Source organism: Salvia hispanica, chromosome 2 (genome assembly GCF_029641045.1).
Source record: "Salvia hispanica isolate PSC_SH4W2 chromosome 2, Shi_PSC_v1, whole genome shotgun sequence".
Taxonomy (NCBI): Eukaryota; Viridiplantae; Streptophyta; class Magnoliopsida; order Lamiales; family Lamiaceae; genus Salvia; species Salvia hispanica.
The window spans coordinates 53,173,879-53,190,846 of NC_142693.1; the positions used below are offsets into that span (position 1 = coordinate 53,173,879).

At 39.4% G+C, this 16,968-nt stretch overlaps 4 protein-coding genes across 4 annotated transcripts; 1 reads left to right on the top strand and 3 right to left on the bottom strand.

The window, feature by feature from the left end:
* Window positions 1-5: 5 nt before the first annotated feature.
* LOC125218224 (uncharacterized) lies at window positions 6-2,376 on the bottom strand. The gene is made up of 4 exons (XM_048119860.2): window positions 2,175-2,376; window positions 1,679-1,782; window positions 388-1,516; window positions 6-280 (listed from the first exon to the last, which is right to left on the bottom strand). The coding sequence occupies exons 1-4, from the start codon at window positions 2,250-2,252 to the stop codon at window positions 206-208; spliced, it is 1,386 nt and encodes a 461-aa protein (XP_047975817.1). The 5' UTR covers window positions 2,253-2,376; the 3' UTR covers window positions 6-205.
* Window positions 2,377-3,004: 628 nt separating this feature from the next.
* On the bottom strand, window positions 3,005-7,608 carry BARD1 (breast cancer associated RING 1). The gene is made up of 13 exons (XM_048114283.2): window positions 7,289-7,608; window positions 7,105-7,158; window positions 6,970-7,028; window positions 6,758-6,853; window positions 6,426-6,670; window positions 5,964-6,284; window positions 5,709-5,809; window positions 5,020-5,206; window positions 4,806-4,915; window positions 4,249-4,339; window positions 3,930-4,095; window positions 3,717-3,835; window positions 3,005-3,575 (listed from the first exon to the last, which is right to left on the bottom strand). The coding sequence occupies exons 1-13, from the start codon at window positions 7,375-7,377 to the stop codon at window positions 3,231-3,233; spliced, it is 1,983 nt and encodes a 660-aa protein (XP_047970240.1). The 5' UTR covers window positions 7,378-7,608; the 3' UTR covers window positions 3,005-3,230.
* Window positions 7,609-8,928: 1,320 nt separating this feature from the next.
* On the top strand, window positions 8,929-11,470 carry LOC125201445 (exocyst complex component EXO84A-like). Its single transcript, XM_089066157.1, has 6 exons — window positions 8,929-9,081; window positions 9,151-9,248; window positions 9,306-10,782; window positions 10,854-11,024; window positions 11,104-11,240; window positions 11,317-11,470. The coding sequence occupies exons 1-6, from the start codon at window positions 8,929-8,931 to the stop codon at window positions 11,468-11,470; spliced, it is 2,190 nt and encodes a 729-aa protein (XP_088922283.1).
* Window positions 11,448-14,503, bottom strand: LOC125201444 (multiple organellar RNA editing factor 2, chloroplastic-like). Its single transcript, XM_048099556.2, has 4 exons — window positions 14,006-14,503; window positions 13,628-13,725; window positions 13,460-13,525; window positions 11,448-11,809 (listed from the first exon to the last, which is right to left on the bottom strand). The coding sequence occupies exons 1-4, from the start codon at window positions 14,416-14,418 to the stop codon at window positions 11,667-11,669; spliced, it is 720 nt and encodes a 239-aa protein (XP_047955513.1). The 5' UTR covers window positions 14,419-14,503; the 3' UTR covers window positions 11,448-11,666.
* Between the last annotated feature and the right edge of the window lie 2,465 nt (window positions 14,504-16,968).

Below are 16,968 nucleotides of genomic sequence, written 5' to 3' on the forward strand. Positions count from 1 at the left end.
GTGCCTCCGAAAACAAACCAATCAATCCATTTCACATATGCAATATTACAACCTCGAATTCATGGAAGAAAAAATCAACTAAGTATGCATTCACAACACTACAGGAATTCATTCACAAGCAGAAAACTAACTTCTCAGACGTGAGAAACAAACCGAAAAAGGTCTAAACACTTGATTCGCTTCCATAAAAATTAAGCTCATGCCGTCATGCAGCACCTCTGTTGAGAGCTCTATCCAATCTCGTTTCGAAAGGAGTGGAGTGCCAATTAACTTTCTTATCCTGTGCATATAACACAACGTTTTAGTAACAGAAGTCGTCATGAATGCAAATATCTTGTATTTTCAAAGATTAAAAGGGTACTATATTTTCAAAGATTAAAAGTGCACCTCTCTGTACTTGCTGGTTGTGTTTGGTATGCCTTTAAAAGATGGTGCTGCACCAGAATGCTGTGCTGAACCCGAGCTATTCCAGTGGGTACCAACACTCCCTATAATGGGCATCTCATCAGGGCTTCGATTAGGAGACTTCCTTGGGGACGGTGATGCTGAGATTTGCCTCAGCTCTTCAACTGTCAATGCGCCTAATATTGGCCTATCTTCAAAGCTCATCGGAGAAGTGCAGCAGCCTTCTGATGTGGTCGTCTGTGGGGATTTAGTGATTGTCTCGAAGCCACTAAAACTGGTCTTCTTGGAGGTTGCAACTTCAGGAGTACCTATCCAATTTGAAAGACTTGCATCAACCAATGTGTCTTGATTTGCATTTTTTGATTGATGAGACTTTGCCTTGAAACTAGAGGGCGCCTGCCCGAATATGGGCTCTGAGCTAAACGACATGCGAGGAGCCTCAAAGTTCTCCTTCTGTGGCTTCACTACAACTGTCCCTTTTGACTTTGCAGCCTTCCATTGAGTAATATTCTCAACAGGGTTGAGCACTGAATTGATATAATCGCTTCTATCTCTGGCATTGGTTCTTGATCCTAATTCTTTGGCTTCCTCGTCGTCAGGCAGCTGAGTATTCACCATCACACTCTCTACTTGCACCGTGGCTGGAGGTGAAGAGCTTCCTGTCCTCGACTCCATTGATGCAGTTACAACAGGTTCAGACCACACTTGATGGCCAGGAACTCTAGTATTCGTATCTTCATCGGAGTAGTAATCATCTCCATTGTCATCTTCATCATCCAAATCCTCCAAATCGCTATCACCATACTCTTCAGCTTCATCATCACTTTCTCTGGCATTATGATACCTATGATTTGGAGGATAAGATGCAACACTTGATGTGACAGAATCATCCTCTTTAGATAGTGCCTGTGAATGACTTGGTGATTTCAAGTCTTCCTGCTTCTCTCCCTCAGCCACACCCCCTGGCAAGGACTCGATGCTGTCATGGACTCGAACATGCTCGTATGTCTTGACATTTGAGTTAAATGTAACTCTTTTCCTTGGACTCGCGCTCGGACTCTTCTTGGGGCTTGGGATCGGGCTCCCTCGCTCCACCACCTCAGGTTTATTCCTATACTCCAAATTTCAGTAGTTAGGAAAAGGTTAAAGCAAAATGAAAAACATAAATATCACATTTTCTTTCTTGAAAATCAAATACTCCATACTAGAAGATGAATTATGATTCTGTAATTAGTAGCGAGCATAATATCCAATTCGGTCAAAGAAGGCTCACCCCAACTCCAAAACCTCCAAGAGCAAGTTAGCAGGGTTAGTTTCTGCCACAGACCGTTGTGCAGTGATTTTGTTCTCCAGCTGATCATTTTGTGTTCTGTTTCTCTGCACATCACAAAATTGAAATTTTCAGCGTAGAAAACAACACGAAGACAACTGTATAACGCTGAAAACTGAAAACACTTTTCTTCATTCACTAACTTGAACTGAATTGAAGTAGCAGTGGGATCCTACTCCTTAATGCTGCCATACTATTAAATTAAACTAACAGAGAGAGAAGCATGAATAACAAGTTGAATTCCAGAAAAAGGCAAATAGATAATCTGATGAAATTAGGGGAGAATTACTGAAGCTCGATCTCGATTAACTGTAATCGCATACTCGAAATCAACGGAGTATGAAAAGGGAAGCAATCATAAAACCTAGCGAAGCAATCTAAAACCTGATCAATCACATTTTCACGGAAAGTGAATGAGAGAGAAGGAAAGAGTGGTTACATGGCGGTGAGGGCTGGCCCGATGTTTGCGGCGTTTCTGAGGCTTGTCACCACCGAAGCATCGAAGAAAACAACCCATTCTCGGAGAGAAAAAGTGAGGAAAAGCGTAGAAATGATCAGAGATAGGAGAAGAGGAGCGTCTCCATCTCTTACAAAAGAGAGAGAGAGAGCTGAAGAGAGGGGAAAAGGTGGGGGATTGTGGAAACGGTCGATTTTGGATTTAATCATTTAATATGAATCATTTTTTAAGTGACCGTTGGAGATTGACCACTCACAGCCTGTATTCATTTTTATTCCATTCTATGATTCCTTTCAATTATTTAATTCGTTAAAAATACCGAAGTAGTAACAAAGGACTCTCAATCATTTACTGGGGTTTATCATTCAATTCAATTTCATCATTTTCTAAGGTGAAATAGGCAGTTGTTATAAATCAGTGCAATACATTTGGTCCACGGGTATTTGACGATATTCAACATAGTGATGAGCACAAAGAAAAGACATGGAATATTTTATTTTTATTCTCAATTCATTAAATAAAATAAAGTCTGTTTATTCTTATTTATATTAAAAAAAAAAAGAACAGAGAGGATTGGATGAATAAACGGGAGATGCTCGAAAAATAAATTAAATATAGAGGCGCGGCAAACCAATAATAGTGGGATCCCACTTAAACATAAAATAATTTTGTTTTATCTTTATTTTGAATTTTAGGCATATTAACAGTATCTTATGTTTATTACTCAATTTACTTTGTAGCATAACCATTAGTTTGCATGATTATAGTCATATAGTGCTAGAAGTAGCATGCCTTAATTATTCAAATGGAAACTATTGAAATGGAGTTCAGAAAATTCACTAATTTTCAAAGCAATTGATATATACTAATACTACAATCCTTTGCATACAAGGTGAAAACATCAGATATGTATACAATCATAATGTAAAATGTAGATTCGGCTTTTCTATAATTTTGTTATATTCATATGCCAAATGTAGTAGGTTTCCAAAGTTGGTGTATTTTTGGTGATAATAGAATGTGGACAAGGAAAATTAATCAGGATGAAAATGGCAAGATTTGGCATGCAGCAATGGATTCCAAAATCCATGTATGTGGAATGAGCCGAGCATCTATGTTTTTCGCCACATCCCCTGCTTCTGCAGCTCTCTTCGACAAAACAAAACTTGCTTCCGTTGCTGAACACCCTTGAGGGTTATCGTGATTGTAAACTACTAACGTTGTCGAAAAATCTTCAAGACTTTGCCTTTCTGCAACTGCATCCTCCATGCTCTCAATAGTGTTGCCTCCACCAGCTCTGATTAAACCTAAGAGATCGTTCTTGTAAGACGGAACAAACTCGCCATTGAAGTAAAAGCTCAATCCATGGAAAAGCTTTGGACCCTGTCCAACAAAATATATCACACTGATAATGTCAAGAAAATTATATCAAGCAATCAATATGCCATATCCATCAAGTGTAGATATTTAATGAAAATTGTTCAACAATTAAGAATTCATCACTGGTTTAGTAAGTGAACTTACATTCTCTGATGCTCTCAACCTGCCAGTTCTTGGGCCATCACGAAACCCGTGATTGTCCAGGTTAACTTCATAAGGTTCTTCATCAACAGGATGATTTGCTTCAGCACAAGCTTTAACCCCTGCGGGAAATATGGGGAAAAACCAGTAAGTAAATCCCCAAGCTTACAGTCTTAATGATATGATAAGCTATACTTCAAGGTTTCCCAGGCTTACAATCCATGGAGAGGACCCATTTTCCATTTAAGATAGCCATGAGAACTTTCAGAGTTCTGCTACATGCACCGTTTGAATCTGTAGCTGCAATCACATGGGTGACATTTGGGTTCCAGAACTTGTACATAGTAGCACCAGTAGTTTTAGCTAAGTTAGCCACCAAACACTGAAATGTAAGAAGAAAAAACAGGAAATTAGCATCTGAAACAAAATCATACTTAAATGTGCATATTCATAAAAGGTGAAGCAAAAGAAATAATCTCTGTGAAACGTGATGGATGACGTGTTTTTACTAAATTAACATAAAACAGAAACCAACCTTATCCTCCGAAGATAGAGCAGATCCACACAGAACCAACTGTTCAGGCTTACTTAGGGAGGTTGAGAACATATTCAACTGTTCAGGTGTACTGCACGTGCACAACAATAGAAGATTATAAACAGGTCATTACCTCTTCAACCGTTCCCAGCCCAGTCAGTGCAGTGCTATCAAGAAATTTATGAAAATCAACTTAAATTTGTTAGACTCCTAGCATTCTTTCTAATCTCATTAGATTAAGCAAAGGTCACTTACACTTGTGCAACAGCTATTCAGTAGAATGTTAAACAACATTCATAGAAAACCTACACATGGTATTTAGGAGGACTATTTAAATAATTCAAGTTAACACACATCCTTCTTTAGTATCTCCTATTTGCTGGAAAGAGTAAACATGTTTACCAAATAGTGGGAACACATTAAGTTAATGATATGTTAGATGCTATGGACCAAGAGAGATTAACCAACAGTGAGTTGTTATTCTAGCTAAGAGTTTAATATTCCCATAAAATGATGAATTACAATACTGAATAAGTAATATGAAGAAACTTCCTTACATTTCAATGGGCACAGAACACTTTTCTTCAATGGGACGCTTTCTGGAGTTGGACTTTTCACTTGGAAATTTAATTGATTTATGAGCTGGACAAAGCATTAAAAATTCACCCTGTGCATCACATGCATGTTTATAAGGGATCAGACCGAGGGGATCAAACTAACTGAGAGGACAAACAAAATATAAGTATTACTAGGAAAATATAGCCAACTTACACAGTCCCATCTGCAGCCTAGCACCTCCAGAGCACAAGGAACATGATAGCTTCTGCGGCAGGACTTTGCAAAGCAGCCCAAAGCTGCACCCTTCAGTCCACAACCACTGCACTTGAGCTTAGAAGCTCGCGCTAATTCAGACTCCAAATTCACAATAGTGTCATTCACAAAATAGACCTGAGGGGCCCTGTAATAAAAAAAAAATTAACTACATAAATTAAGTCAAGGTTGGCTGCTTGAGCATAATTGCACTTTTTATCAGGCATATATTGATGAAATGGACCAGCATCTAAAGGAAATGCATGTCCCAAACCTTTGAAATATGCAATAAAAATGAAGAAACTTTAAACAAAAGCCAGAAGCCATAGCAATCCAAAATGATTATGTTAGACATACTTTTACAATTGGCCGAGATATACTGAAACTTCTAGCAAGTGAAATATTTATATTGTCAATTTTCCATATTCCTACATTTTCTTTATAGTTTCCAAAATGTAAGACATATTTTTACAGATCATCCAAAAAATATGAAATTTTTTTATGAAGTTGTATATTTATACTGTACTATCACACATTATATTACTAGCTCAAAAGAGTAAAGTTCACACAGTTGTTACTCCTCCTGCATACATAAGGATCCAATACCAAAATGTAAGCAAATTAAAGGTTAGTATAAGAAAATTTCATACCATTCTATGCATTTAATATGGACAGGAATTGTCTTGGAGTAAGCTGCTTCTTCTCTCGCTACCTCCTTTCCACCAGCATAGTGCAGCATATGGCCAGTTCCCTGCCACAACAATTCAAGACATTAGACATGTCAAACCTAGAGTAAATCCCAGTGACAATCTGGCAACCTTCAGAAATATGAAAATAACAATAACGAAGAGTATAGATCAACTTCATATCAAGGGAACTAAAAACATAATCTTTGTAAAAATTACTTCTGTTATCTTAGAAGAATGGCAAAGTGCACAAATATATCCATCCACATTTGATGCATCCCGTGGTGCAGTTGAAGAAATGATGGAAGCATCATCTGTAGATTTGCAGTCCTCAAGCTTAGAAGCAGCAGCAGCATCAGAATGAGAAACTATTTTCTGGCTGAACGTGTGGCTTTGCAAAGCTGCACCAGACGGTCCATAATTTAGCTTCTTTTGTCTCTTAGGTTCCCTTGCATGATAAGTGCCTTGTGTATCCACCTGACCAGAAACTATGCCTAATTGATCTCCAGCAGAGCTCTTAACTCTAATTTTACATACATCCTGTAGATTGAGCTATGGAGCATTAGAGAAAACAAGTGCATGATGTGTCATCACATCAATCCAGCAAATGATTGGAGTTATTTACAGCTGCAACAGACTTTACAAAGCATGTCAAGATGAAAATGAAGCCTTGAAGCTCACCTCATTTCTACAACCTGGACTGCTATGTTGATCTACATGTTTGGTATCAACAGAGGAAGGGGAGCTGCCAGGCCAAACTTCTAGAGCATGATTCACATCTAATTCTTCTGATACAGAACACTTAGCTGACTTAATACTACTTGGAGCGGGGTCAGGGCAGTTATCATTCGTTTTAGACGCCATCACGCCAAGGTTATTTGTCACTTGGTCAGTTACAATAGATCTCGAAACTGGGATATTAGAATCTATAGAACCGCAAATCGACATAAAGTAAGTATTTCAACATTATAATCTTCAGTAGTAGTTTTCTTCTTTCCTTTGTTATTACTTACCAGTAGATATAAGCGGCAAGATCGAAGAGTTGAAAGTAGCATCCAGATTTTTGTAAATAGCCACAATGCTCTCCATGTGAAAGGCTGGTCTGATTTCTGCAAGACAAGTTTTTTATCACCCACCAGTTGAATTTACAGTTATGAAACCAGAAATACCAGCTAGAGACTGAACTTGACATTGCTTGACTGAAATTAAAAAGTAAAAACAGCACCTTGATTGGTAAAACGCTGCTGACATGCGGGGCAATGGCTGCTAAATTCAACACATGAACTGCAAGAATAATTGGGTAAAATCAGGGATCCAAAAAACGAGAGGAGGCTAAATTTAACAGGATTAGTCAACTCACTTGCAGAAAACGTGATTGCATGGAAGCAAGATCGGCTTGTTAAGCATGTTCAAACTATAGGAAGAGAAGAGGAATGTGAGGATTCATTTTTCAAACGCACAATAATACATAGAATCTAGCAAAAAAAGGAATGAAATTGGTGAAAATGGAGAGAAATGTGAATTTTGAGATAAGAATAATGTACCATAAAGCGCAATTGAGCTCGAATCGAAGCTTGTGGAGATGAAAGATGCAGGGATTAAGCGACCTGGCGACGTTCTGAATCTCAGACATTGCGATTCCTTGTTTTTTGTGGAGGGGAGGGTTGTTTAGGGTTTAGCAGCAGTGGTGAAGTGGAAATTGGTGTTGGACTTTATGGGGGAAGGGAAGGGGATGAGGATTCAAAAATAAGCGGGAAAAGCAGCTTCTTGGCGGTCTTGCCTTTGGAAATTTTCAACTCCCGCGGACCGCCCGCCATTAATCTACTACTCCATTAATTCAGTCTCTGAAAAAGTTGGGATCCTTAAATTGAAATATTCAAATTTCAGATTTACTTAAATTTATCCCTATAGCTTTGTGAATGGCGTAAAACATTTTATCAATACATTTTCCAACACAAATAATTTTTTATTTTTTCTCTTTCCACCTATGCTTCACACAGGTTAGTAGGGATCATCTGCGACTTTTCCTACAACATCCCCTACTCCACCCTTCACAAACATAAATAATGGGCCCACCATCATATTTTATGTTTGTGAGGGGTGGAGTAGAGGATGATATAGGAAAAGTTGTAAGTAATCCCAAGTGCAAGTCAGTATTTACAAATATAAATTTTTTGGAATGCCTAAGTGACGCGAATGCAGTTGGCGACGTCAAGCTACACGCCGATTCCAACTTCCTAGGTCCATGGATCGTTGGGGTTCAAGAAAGGTGCTCAAGGTAGAAGAGGTAATGCTTGAGGCGGAGACAATACTAAAAATCGAGGCCAAGTCGGCAAAGGCATGAGTTTGCATGATCCGGCGGAGAGATTTGAACTCGTGAGTTCAAGGTTACTATAGCTCCACTCTGGCAATACAACTCATTGATAGAATATACTTATAACATTTTAATACATAGAAATGTGTGAACAAAAAAAATATTCATATTGATGACAGCATGAATGTTAATGTGAAATTGATAGTGTGAGAGGAAAATAAAAAATGTGGACAACGAAGGTGAGAAAATAACAAAAGAAAATTAATTAATAAATTAGGAATTACTCCCTCCGTCCTTGATTAAGAGTCGCACTTTTTTATTCCGGTCCGTCCCTAATTAAGAGTCACACTTCATTTTTGCCGTAAATAGTAATTAAGTCCCACATTCCACTAACTCAATTCACTCACATTTTATAATAAAACCAATATAAAAAAAATGAGCCCCACATTCCACTAACTTTTTCAACTAACTTTTCTTCATATTTCTTAAAACTCGTGTCCGATCAAAGTGTGACTCCTAATCAGGAACAGAGAGAGTAATTTATATTTTTAGTAACTACTATAAAACTAATTCCGGTGGACAAATGGAAATGAAAAAATGAAACCAATTCATTTTACACAGAGAGAGTATATTTTATCCAAATTTTCTGTAAAATATTTTAAAAGTGGAAATGGCGCGGGATTTCTTTGTACAACACGGTCAAGTTTAAGAACAAGGCAAAGCCGGCTCTCTTTGGCCTGCAATTGTTCTTTCAACGAACAAACCAAAGCATTTCCCTAACATTGACAACGAGAAAGCGACATCTATGTCCTATCTACAAATCAATTTATTCTCCAAAATTTCCTCAACAAATTATAATTCATCATACCAATGGACTCCACCTCCAGGCCTAGATTTCGCTTCAGAGATCACAGGCAAGAAATGGCCGACGATTCCTCGTCCGAGGGTCACACCACTGCCGATTCCTCTTCCCTTCACACCGACGACGACGACCAGCCTCACCTCCACTCCATGACTGCAAAGGTCACTCTCTCAAAAACATTTCTCCATTAATCATTTCAACTGACTGCCTTTTTCTTCTTTGTATCACAGGGTGTCCAACATCTTTGTTCTGAACTTCTCGAGATCAAGCAAGAATCGGATCACGATTTTCAGAAGAATATCTTTTCAAACTACTCTGCCTTCCTCATGTAAGTCCCACCATTCGATACTTGGTCATAGTTATGAACTAAAATTGAGTAATGCAGGATAATGAAAGACATACAAGTCTTGCAAACTGAATTGCTGGGATTGAAAAGCCAGGCTTCATTGCAAAAGAGGCTTGTTCAAGATTTTAGTGATAAAATCTACTCAACTCTTGTGTCTGATGATACTACCATGCTTCGAGAAACTCTGCCTGTTGAAATGACTGTATTGGACGTGCATGCACAGAATGTGTCCGATATCTTGGATTCTCTCGTCTCTGAGCGAAGGCTAGATGATGCCCTGGCTCTGCTCGAAGTGGAGAGCGAGTATGTCCAGTATCTACGGCCAGATGAATATTCTTCGGAACAAATAATGTCTTATAAGTCGACTATATCTGGAAAACGGTCTGCCCTTGCTGACCAGCTCACGCTGGTAGCTAGACATCCGCGGGTGCCTGCACCGGAGCTGCAGAAGGCACTGCTCGGATTGTGCCAACTCGGAGAAAATCATCTTGCAAACGAGCTGCTGCTTCAGTACTATCACTCAAGGATTGCTTCTGGTGTATACAATCTGCAAACTTCAAAGGGATTATTTCCAAATGTGTTGTATATTCAACAAGTGGCAAAATGTGTGTGTTCAATGATCTCTCAAGCTGTGAGGAGTTATGTCTCGTTGAATGGAGAAACGCACCCTTACTCTTTGGAGCTAACTCGGTGGGCAGCAGAAGAGATGGGACTGTTTGCTGCTTGCTTCGTCAGGTACATTGAGTCCATCTCCGACATAAGTGGTAGGTTGTCCGCAGCTGTTGATGCTTTGAGGATAGGGATCTCATATTGCTCGCTGCTGGAGACTCAGAGAATCCTCGTGAAGCATTCGTTCTTGGAGCTCGTTCGCCCCTATATAGAGGGAGTCATGCAGCTCCACATAGACCATTTGAGTAGAGTCATGAGTGTGGTTGCCTCTACTGACACATGGGTTTTAGACAGATACTACGTATCGGGAATCATGACAGGAACGAGTAGCGCCATCATTGATCAACACCCTGAATGCTTCTATCTCACCAACAGTGGCAGGAAGTTCGTGACATTGTTCCAGTCTGTCGCGGAGGAGATTTCACCTCTGATCGCGTTTGAAATGGAGAGCTCGGTTCTGAAAGGAATCATGGACTTATTGACAGCTTACGTTGTCATACTCGAAAGTGCCATCACTGGTGACACAGACGCTGTGGAGAAAGAAGGGTTCAAGATCAACTTGCCAGAAACTCCCACTCAAGGAGTTATCATTCTAGCCAATCTGTCTACATTGGTGCAATTTTCCTCGAGCATCATCCGAAACCTCTTTGATGGCGTCCACCAGCTGGAATTCGAGATGGACAGCTACGCAACACTCGTACAGGACATTTACAGTCGGCTCAAATCCTACTTTCTTGATCATTTCATATCGAACATCTTCTCACCAAATGCTGGCCATGAATCCAGTCCAGAGATTCCCGACGATAGCTGTAGATATCTTGATCTGACTCCATCTGTTCCATACCTGGTATGCTTATGTTTTGGTCTTCAATTAAGCAAACAATATTGAACATTGTGGTGCATGATCTACATCACCAGGAATTGTATTTGGAGATAAAGAAACTAGAGAAGCTCGAATGCATCGACGTGGGATGGCTGATGAGCCTCTTCTCGGAGGTGATGGACGCAACATTCGAGTGGATCTCCACTAAATCTGAAATTTGGACAATAACAGAGAACTTGCTTCTCAATCGCACAAAATTTGTGCAGGTATATATGCTTACCTTTTCTTGGTTATAATTACTCCTAGTTTTGCATATAAACCAATTTTGTGTTTCATAAAAAACAGTTCATTTTGGACACTCAATTTCTGGTGGAAATGGCAAGACATGGTGATTACTTATCAGAAAAGGCGAAGACCATCTCAGACAACATGATATTTCATGTCGAAACATCCTTCCTTTCGGCTGGTCTGAGCCCTCTAAGGTGAACAATATGCCCATAAATTTGTAGAATTACTCATTGTTAGTCATCGTGTTTATATATAGTCGGAATTTGACAGAGATTCGAATGACGATGAGTGGCCTGCAAACATGGCTACCGCAGCCCTTCAGAAGCTGCAACAACTTCTTGAAAATGAGGATGCAGCAGACGAAGAAGGATCCTCGCATGAATCAGTGATTGAAAATGCCATTCAAACAAACACCGAAATTTGATAAGCAGCAGATAACTTCACACATTTTTAGACTACTTTTTCAAACTACATATGAGGATAAAATCCAAATTATCAGAAACCAAGCACCAAATCCATTGGAATAATGACAGATCCAACTTTATACAAGTTATTAGCATAGTAGAGCCTTCATCCAAATCTCACATGGTCGGATCTCCTGTCAAAGAGACACTCATTCTTCACCTCATATTGTCACGGCGCCTGACGTAACGTGTTCTGTCATTGTATCTTGGTCTGTCTTGAGCTCTCTGAGGCACAGGCTCCACTCTCCTCTGCCTCTCTGGAGACCGTTGAACTATCTCTCCGTTAACAAATAGCTCAGCTGTCAAACCAAATACACAAATATATTCAAGTCAAGGTTGGATTTTGTATGATGGTTTGGCCTACTAATGTTAATTACACAATTTCAAGTTCTATAATACTCCTATTAGCCTATTGCATTGAACTTGAAACGAAACTTACATACAATACACACATGAGTGCTTAACACATAACTAGGATTGAACTTGAAACAAAACTTATCTACACACAAGTGCTTAAGAAATAACTAGGGGGATTGACATCTTTTAACCAAGACAGAAAATCAAAAAGCTTCAGATTATAAGTACTATATTCTAATTTGGATAAATATCTCTTGCCTTTTTAAGATGGAGTATTAGACAACTGATTCTCAAGATTTATTTCATTGTATGTAAATTAAGTATATTTACATACCAAATCTTAGGACAATGTCAATTAACAACAACTTTTGATTTTGCTCGAGTTGTCAAGTAGAAACAACTAATCACATATTCAAAATAAGTAGTGGAGTACCTTATAATCTTTCAGTGTTTTGGACTTGGATTATTTATAATTAAATTTTAAAAAAAAATATGGATGCCCATACATTAGAATATAACTATAAGATAAAAGTATAGTAAACACTTCACTATTGACATAGATGAATGACCCCCCATTAAAGTATAGTAAACACTTCACTATTGACATAGATGAATGACCCCCCATTACCCCCAAATTAAGATTATCACATGATTTTAATTGATGATAAACTGTACACAATATCACTACTCAATGCCATTTCTCAGACTAAATTAGTAAGAGATTCTATAAAAGCAAATATGTTTAACTTGAAATGAAACTGCTCCACACATACAAGTCCCAATATTAAGATTGGATGTTGTATTGGACACAGCAAAGAAAATCAATTAACGAAAGATCAAAGATGTGAGATAGCATATTTAAATCTGGACCAAACATCAGTCCTTAATTGATTAGCTAATGAAGAATGATCCAGGACATTAGTGAAGTTCACCTTCTAAACATATCTTTTTGGAGTGAGTAAATAACTTCATGAAAAAAAATTCAAAAACATATTTTACATTTTGGATAAAGGGGTACTTAGCAAATGATACTTAAATTTTAGATGCGACTAAGAATTTAGGACTTGCATAATTCTCAAGCTCAAAATACATCTTAGAACATTGTTAATTTTTATCATAAGATCTGCAACCTTTTGGTTCAGATAAAGGTTTAAAGAGGAAAAAAAAGTGACACTTCATAATTAGGAAGACAAAAATAAATTTTCATAGTTCTGGACTAAAACTGAATCTATTAAATTAAAATTTACATGGATGATACTATAATATGAGAGTCGACGCTCAACCATTTAGAATAGAAGAAAATAAGTAAAAACAGCATGAATGAATCAGCATAGAAACATACTCAAGCCTAAACGAAGAGGTTTTCCCTAAACTTCAGATACCATGTATCAATGTAATGCCTCCAATATTGGTGAATAGTAGTATATGCTAGAGATTTCTGATTTAAAGTTAAAGGTAGACTTCAGAAGACAACTTTTCTATGTAAGCAGCAACTATGCAACCTCTCCAACAGTGCATGCAAACAAATATCTATACTCCAAAATTCGAAAGAATAGTACTAGTATAATATTATAAACATTTAGAAGATTTACCTCCATAGTCCTTGTTTTCAGCATCAACATAAGAGTCGGGGAGAACGAATAGAACACCAGGCAAACCTGCATAGACAAAGGGATCAACAAAATATAATCAAAGCAAAAGAAGATAATTAAAAGCGCAATGGATAAACCAACTTCAAGTCAAGAAAATTAAGCACCAACCTTCGAGCTTGTTGGAGGTTTCCTCATCAATTTCACATCCAAACCCAAAGTACCTCTCACATGACACGTTATAAATCTTTTTCTTAGCCTCCTCCTCACTGCAAGAAGCACAATTGTTAAACATCGAGCATTATCATTAAAGTACACATCACACGAACAAAGATTAATAAGAAAAATCAAAGGAAAAAATTTAAAATTCAACATTCATAAAAGAGACAAGAGCCCAGTTTTAACATAGTACTCCTATATTGATTATAAAGTAGCATACGCAAACCAGAAATCAAGTAATAACTACAGCTTCGTAACAACGCAAGGCGGAAAATGAAACAAAAAATTAAATTCAATTATTAGGGAATCAGGGAATATCATAAAATTAACCTTCCAAGTACTTTAGCTAGGGTTTGAATGTAGCAATCAATCATCTGCTGTTTGGTAGCGCCTTCACCGCCGGGCTTATCCATCACAATAAGCCAGTGCTCATAGTCACAGCCAGGGAAGAGCGGCGCCATCTCCGTGGGCGGGCGGTCGTTGAAGTTCGAACCGGAGTTCAAAGGCGAGTATGAGGAGCCAGATCGGTTGACTCGGCATCGGACCGTGTTGGCTCTGGCGGGAGAAAGCACGCGAATCGAATGGGATATGGCGGGTGCAGCTGCGCGAAGAGCGGAAATTCGGACGCGGCCAAAGCCGGGGAGGGGCGGGAGACCGGAGACGGTGGAAAAATGCAGGCGTTTGGGGAGAAAGGCGGCGGCTGACCGGCTGGTGAGGATCGATCGGGCGATAGTGGCGGCCATGAATGTGGGTGGAGAAGAACTCTGAGTTAGGGTTTATGGGATGGGTTTTGGATAAAAGGGGAAACGAAACGGGAGTATTTATCGAGTTGCAGTTTTGTGAATGTGTGATGGAAACTACGATATTTCGTATTTTGTCGTATTATTTTTTCCCCTCTTTAATTCATTTTTTTCTATTAGAGCATCGATGTCTGATTGAATGCCTGATCGCCCGAGATCGGGCTGGGGCGTCCTCGGGCATTCACTGCAAGCGGGCCGTGCGACCGAAATATCGGTCGTCCCAATCTCGCACCCGATTCATCCGGCGCCTGATCGGGTATCCATTGCAGCGTCGAGCCCGATCAATGAGTTTTCCTTTTTTTTAAAATTTTCTTTCTATAAACATAATTTATTTTCACTCATTTTTCACACAACTCTCATACATCTCTCAACCCTCACACAACATCTCTCCATTCCAATATCTCTCTTTCACTCACTTTTCCAAATTGTTTCCCGAGGAAGATATGAGTCGGGCTATGGAACACGCGATGTTTGCTTTCGGGAACCAGATTCTCGCAGGTATTCGTGCAATACAAGAGCAAGAGCAGGCTGAACAGCAGGTCTCGAGGCCCATCCATCCGTCGAGAGCATGACCTAGCTCAGCAACATATGTTCGAGGACTACTTCGCCGATGAGCCCTGGTGGGGACCGACGGTTTAGGATGCGGCGAAAACTATTTATCCAGATTGTTCACGCGTTGGAGGCGCGCGACAAGTACTTCCAGCTGCGGCAAGATGCGGCCCATAGAAGCGGTCTATCCCCGCTCACGAGGTGCACGATTGTGCTTCGTCAGTTGGCTTAGGGTACCACAACGGACATGTTCGACGAGTATCTTCACGTAGGGGATACAACTGGCCGGGAGTGTCTGGTAAAATTTTGTGAGAGCATGATTGACGCCTTCGGCGCCACATATTTGCGCAAGCCGAATGCCGAAGATTGTCAGTTCCTGATGAGGATGCACGATAGGGTGCACGACATTCCTGGAATGTTAGGGATCATTGATTGTATGCACTGGGAGTGGAAGAATTGTCCGGCAGCGTGGAGAAGCCAATTCACCAGTGGGTATAATAAGGCTACCCACCCGACGATGGTCCTTGAAGCATCGTTGACCACCGTCTTTTGATTTGACATGCTCACTTTGGCGCGACGGGGTCAAATAACAACATCAACGTGCTGAACACGTCGAGTCTCTTCACCGAACAATGCAATGACAATTGTCCGGTTGTCAAGTTCACTGCCAACAGACGGCAGCATCATATGGGGTACTACTTAGTTGATGGCATATACCCGAGATGACTAGTTTTCTTTAAGACAATCTCCTGCCCAACGGTTGCAAGGAGAGGCCTTTTTGCACAGCGACAAGAGTCTGCACGGAAGGACGTGGAGCGAGGATTCCAAAATTGTTAGATGCACCCACCTACATATACAAAATCATTGATCATTATTCACTCACTATTACTTTGCAACACATCAAAGAGAGAAAATCAATCCAATTACAAAATCAGAGAGAACGAAAAACACACAAGATAATGTGAAATTATAAAAATATGAACCAAATTTGTCGGAAAACAGAAATCTTACTTGTTGATGAAGGATTGGAACGAAATTCTGAAGAGTTGCAGATCGAAAAATGAGCAGAATGATCATAGAGAAGACGCTAATAAATAGAGCAGAAGAAGAGAAGAGATTTTTCGTTCTTTTGTTTTCCGTATCTTTTAAAATCCCCAAGTTTAGGAAAAAGAATAACAAGGTTTTGCTGAGGAATCAGAATCTAATATTTTGGCCCTACTTTCCCCAAATTTAGGAATTATATTACTTTCCCTATTTTTTTTATTGAACCAAACATAGATTTTTAATAATGGGGAATTAGATTACTTTCCCAAGCCATAATGCATGCCAAACAAATGGAGCCCTAAGGTATTTACCATTGTCAGGGCACCTTCAAGTAGTAGCGCCCGACATTCATGGCTGACCTTCCTGCGTACCTAAACTTTATTTTCCCGCAGCCGCGACAACATTCCAGCGTGTTATTGATGGGGTTCATTTTGCCGAAACACATAAAAGCTAAAATGAAGATATATAAACAACCTGGAATTTAGAAATTGTACAATAAATCATCCATGACATCACGTGGCTTGCCCAATTACTTGAAATAGTTCACACTTTTGTTTGAGGACATAACAAAAAACACAAGCTTGGAAATAAAACATGACATTTAGATAAAAGTTATTACACATGTTTATTACAATGCTATTGTGTAACTGCATCCACTCCGCTATTGTTCTCCTCTTCTTGGTTCGTGCTCGATGCAGTGCCGTCTAGTTCAAGTTCCATCGGAGCGATCTCTATCTTGCGGCGGATGAAATTGTGTAGTAGGAAGCAGGCCATGATCAACCGAATTTGAGTCTGAATTGGATAAAACTAGGTGCTTCGGAGTATTCCCCACCACATTTTCAAGACTGCAAAGCCCGTTTTATGATACTCCTTACCTTTGTATGGCGCATGTTGAATATT